Source organism: Echinops telfairi, unplaced genomic scaffold (genome assembly GCF_000313985.2).
Source record: "Echinops telfairi isolate 266 unplaced genomic scaffold, ASM31398v2 ScPeMD7_7420;HRSCAF=8458, whole genome shotgun sequence".
NCBI classification, from domain to species: Eukaryota; Metazoa; Chordata; class Mammalia; order Afrosoricida; family Tenrecidae; genus Echinops; species Echinops telfairi.
The window spans coordinates 52,050,579-52,055,844 of NW_022111320.1; the positions used below are offsets into that span (position 1 = coordinate 52,050,579).

Consider the following 5,266-nt stretch of genomic DNA (forward strand, 5'->3'; position numbering starts at 1 on the left):
GAGAAATCCTTCTGTTTCCCATAATGACCACCAAGCGGGGCTGAGGAGAGCATGCTACCATGAATTGTGTCTGACTCCATTACTCCAGTCTCTCCTCTATCTCTTATGCTTTCTATGACTTTACTATAATCTTTACTTATTATCGCTGTACAATTGCACCTACCGGACCTGTGATGATTTATGGGGGACCCTCTCCCTTCACCCCACAGATAGTATTCCTCTATAGCAGTGGTTCTCAACCTTCCTCATGCCATGACTCTTTAATACATTTCCTCATGTTGTGGTGACACCCCCCAACAATAAAATTAATTTTGTTGCTACTTTATAACTGTAATTTTGCTACTGTTATGAATTGGGCAACCCCTGTGAAAGGGTTGTTTAACCCCCAAAGGGGTCGCAACCCAGAGGTTGAGAATTGCTGGTCTAGAACTTGGGTTCCCACCAATCATTATCCAACCAGTAAACCTGGTCTCATTTATGATTTTGATTTTGAGCTGTGTACCACATTTTCCTCACATTCTATTTGGGACCTTCTAATATCCATTTTCTTTCCTGTCTTTTTAATGACCTTTTGCTTTCTTCATGAATGATGGTCTTGATATTCGCCCATATCTCATCAGATCTTCTGTCACTAGTGTTCGAGATGTTCTCAAAATTCAACCTGTGGGTCGTGACCCCTTTGGGGGTCAAACGACCCGTTCACAGGAGTCGCCCAATTCATAGCAGTAGCAAAGTTACAGTTATGAAGTAGCAATGAAAATAATTTTTGGTTAGGGATCACCACAACATGAGGAACTGTATTAAAGGGTCGCAGCATTAGAAAGGTTGGAAACCACTGGATTAGACTCAAGGCTGTATTTTAACTCTTGTGGATTTGTTTTCATTTTCTTCAACTTTATCTTGAACGTACAAAAGAGCAATTGATAGTCTGTTTCACAACTGGACCCTGGTCTGGTTTTAACTGCTGATATTGAGCTTCTCCATCGTATCTTCCCACAGATGTAGTCAATCTGATTTCTGTGTATTCCGTCTGGGAAGTCCATGTGTGTAGTCACCTATTGTGTTGTTGAAAAAAAAGGTATTTGCTATGAACAAGTCACTGATGTTGCAAAGTTTATCATGCTATCTCCAGTTCATTTCTATCACCAAGTCCATGTTTTTCCAACTACGGTTCCTTCCTCTGTTTCCAACTTTTTCATTCCAATCACCAATAACTATCAATGCATCCTGACTACATGTTTGATCAATTTCCGACTGAAGTTGTTGGTAGAATTCTTCAAGTTCTTCATCACTAGCTTTTGTGGTTAGTGCAAAAGTTAAATTATAATTGTATTGAGTGGATTTCCTTGACGGCAGATAGATGCAATCCAATCACAGATAGCATTGTCCTTCATGATGGGTTCAGCAAGAGCTTCTCTGACAGTGAGTGCCCACCATTCCTTTTGATTGCTTTATTCCCAGCAGATTAACTCAGATGGTTTTCTGACTCACAATGGCCAATACCAGTTCATTTCAGCTCAATAACGCCTAGGATATTGATCTTCATGTATTCCATCTAATTTTTGATGACTTCTAATTTTCCTGGCTTCATACTGCTCACATTCCAAATTCCAGTCATTAGAAGATTTTGCTTTAGTTTCTCTTTACCTTGAGTCATGCCCATCCGCAAATGAAGACCCCCCAAAGGCTCCACTCCCACAGGCTTGACTCAAAACCTATTTGCAGGACCCCTCTGTGGATTAAGCCTCTGGTGAATCCCCTCTGACTCTGGACCTTGTTCTTAGACAGAGTGCCTGGTAGAGTGTATCACTGTAGTTTTTTAGGTCAAAATGTGACACCTTGTCATTGATTTCCCTCTTGATCCAGTGCATAATTGTTCCAGTTTTTAAAATATTTTCTGCTTTATTTTCGATTGAGGGGTTTCTCTGTTTCATTCTGTCTTCCTTGTTGGGCTCTTTGTTTCTGTTTTGTCTTTATTGTATATGCTTTTCGGTACATGAGACCCAGAGTAGGCAAACTTCTATCAAAAGCTGGAGCCGAATGCCAGTTTTCAGAAGATTCTGAGTTAGGAAAAAATCTTGTGGGGCTTCCATGGGTCCATGGAAATGCGAAGGAGTATCATTTCTTCCTGGCACCAAGTGTCCTAGACATCCCAGGGATCCCACCAGGAAAGACCATTTGGAATCCAGTTTTCTAGCTACACCACCTGTTTTAGGGTCCATAAGAGACCTTCATCTCAAATATCATTTAAGGAGGGCATTTATTAAGTCTTAAAAGAGAAAAACAGAAAGACACAGCTACATCATCTGGACGAGGGAGGCCATGACCATGCGGTCTTAATGGCATCCCTATGAGATGATTTTCATGTCTTGGGAAACAACAACTCATGACTCACTTTCTTGTGATATTTGCTTTATTGTGGTGATCTCAAAGTGAACCCGCAATGTCTCCAAGGTATGCTTGTAAATGAAGTGGGAAATCTGTACGGGCAGAATATGCACTGTATGTAAGCAGTATAGCAGAGTGCAGGAGAGACTAAATGAGATCAGGGAAATCCAGGCGCTTTCCCCTCTCTGCCACCACAAAAAGCCCTGTGCTTGCGGCACTCCTCTGCCCGTCAGCATCTGTATCTAGGTCCTCTGAGGGCTTTTCTAGTCTTGCTTCATTGAAAAGGACTTTTTTGACTTAAGATGAAATTCGGGAATCTTGTGTCCTTGCAAGTCTGCTCCTTTGATAGCAAACTACCAGAACGACCCTAGTGCTTGCTAACGGTGTTTTAAGAGAAGTTTTGCATTCACCTGTTTTTTTTTAATGCTCATATTCTGTCTCAAGAAAATGACTTTATATCCTTTTTAATGATTTTAATACCCTCTGTATGCTTTGTTTTAGGTTGGTACAGAGGTGTGTCAACAAAGAAGCCAAATGTAAAGGTAATGAAAAGTTTATTGTTACCTTTTCTAAAGTAGGGGAGGAGTTCCCCTATGGTTTGTTTGATACACAGACAATTCTTACTGGCCTTCCTTTCAGTTTGTAGAATGACATAGTCCGGTTTCCTGTGATACTAAAATGTTTTTCTCCTAAGGGACGGTGGGTACCAATGTGACCGTAGCTTCAAAGCTCAGATTGAAGTGCCTGTTTAGGAGATCAAATAGTTTGATAAAAAGAAATAAACGTATTTATAAGCCTAGTTCTGTGGAATCACGTGATTAGTTAGATGAGTTTATATCAACTGTGAAATAGGGAAAAAAACATGTTTGTTCTGTTACTAGTCAGGGTTGTTTTAATTAAAATATATTCCCTCTAACATTTAAGAGGCACCTAGAGACTGTCTAGATAACAGTTGTAGCATTAAGAAATACTAGTAAATAACAAAAGATTTCTTTCATAAAACAGTTTTATAAAAGCTCTCAAATCTTAAGCTCTTGTTCTTTATATAATTGTTTTTGGTAAGAAAGATCATTTATAAGGAAAAACTTGTTCGGTGCCATCAGGTTGGTTCTGTCTGACAGAACCCGACTTAGAACAGAATGAGACACCATTTGGTCCTTACAGTTGTTAAGTTTGAGCCCAGTGTTGTAGCAGCTGTGTCAATCCATTTCATTAAGGGTCTTCTTCATTTTCATTGACCTCCACTTCACCAAGTTTGATGTCCTTCTCCAAGGATTGGTCTCACCGGACAACACGTCCAAAGTACACGGCACGGAGCCTTCTCATCCTGCTTTTCAGGAGCATTCTGGCTGTATTTCCTCCAAGACAGAGTGGTTTGCTCTTCCAGAAGTCCATGGCATTTTCAGTAGTCTGCCCCAGCACTGTAATGCGAGACAGTGCTTCTCCCTCAGTCCTTTTACTCACCGTTTAGCTCTCATGTGCATATGCGGCCATTGGAAATCGGAGGGCTTGTGTGGGTACATCTTAGCCCTCAGGGTGACATCTTGGTCAGCACTTGAAAGAGGTCTTGTGAGCAGATTTGCCCAAAGCAATATGGTGTTCGATTTTTTTTACTGCTGCTTCCATGATTATTGATTGTGTATCCAAGCAAAATGGAATCCCTTCACCTTTCTCCATTTATCATGATAATGCCTATTGGTCCAGTTTGAGGATTTTTTCTTCTTCTTTACATTGAGTTATAATCCATAAACCAAAAAACTAAAACAAAATGCACTGTCACTGAGTGGATTCTGACTCGTAGTGACCCTGTAGGACAGAGGGGAACTGCCTCTATGGGTTTAGGAGGCTGTAAATCTTTTTTTCTTTTTTTTTCTTTCAAGTCTGTAAATCTTTATGGGAGCAGAAAGTCTCATTTTTCTTATATAGCAGCTGGATTTGAATCACCAACCTTGCAGCTAGTAGCCCAATGCATTATGCATTATTAACAGAGCTCCTTATAAAGCATCCTGAAAGCTGTATTCTTTGTCCTTCATCAGTAAATGGTTTAAATCCTCTTGGCTTTTAGGGTACAAGCCAGGTTGTGCCATCTGCATGCAGCAGACAGCTATTGAGCCTTCCTCCGGCCCTGGAGCTGCATGTCTGCGTATGGTTCAACTTCTTGGGTTATTTGCTGGATATCACAGGATACAAGTCTAATGCACACCTTCTCATTCTTTTATCACTTGTGTGTGTTGCTTGTATTAAAAAACAAAAATAAGCAAGTTTACAAAACCCTCCCATGTTATGATAGCCTATTTACATGTTTGTTTAACCTGAGAGAAGTCCTGGGTGGCTCAAATGACTAATGAGCTCAGCTACTAATGGAGATTGGAGGTTCTAGTCCAACCGAGGCACCTTGGAAGGACATCCTGGCCACCTAATTCCAAAAGATCAGTGACCAAAAACCCTCTGAAGCACAGAACTTACTCTGGGGTGCCAGGAGTCAGATTTGACTTGATGGCAACGGGTTTTGGGTTCCAGACAAGCCTGAACTGACTAGCTAGGGCAGTGTTCAGTAGAAAGCACCCTTGTATGGGACAGTTGACTGTGGCAATTACTTGATTTTTGACCATCAAACAAGACACTAAAAGGGCTTGAGAAATTAAGATCCTCCATGAACATGGCTAAAGGAAAATTAGATTCATTTCAGATGAATTCACACTTACTGCCTCCAATTCTCATTCAATGTTGAAATAATACAAAAAGTTTTCAAACTTTAGTAAGCATTAGAATCACCTGAAGGGGTATTAAGGTAGCAGAAGGACATTGGGCCTCCACTCAAGTACTCCCTCAACACAAGAATACTTTCTTCTAGTAAATTGGCATTCTATGATGCTCA

The 5,266-nt window shown here is 40.6% G+C and overlaps 1 protein-coding gene across 1 annotated transcript in view; it reads left to right on the plus strand.

The window, feature by feature from the left end:
• Positions 1-5,266, plus strand: part of DOCK3 (dedicator of cytokinesis 3) — a 340,151-nt gene that overhangs the window by 38,843 nt on the left and 296,042 nt on the right. Inside the window, exon 2 of the mRNA XM_045297414.1 lies at positions 2,890-2,930. Coding sequence (XP_045153349.1) covers positions 2,890-2,930 — 41 coding nt within the window. The remainder of the gene's footprint in view (positions 1-2,889; positions 2,931-5,266) is intronic.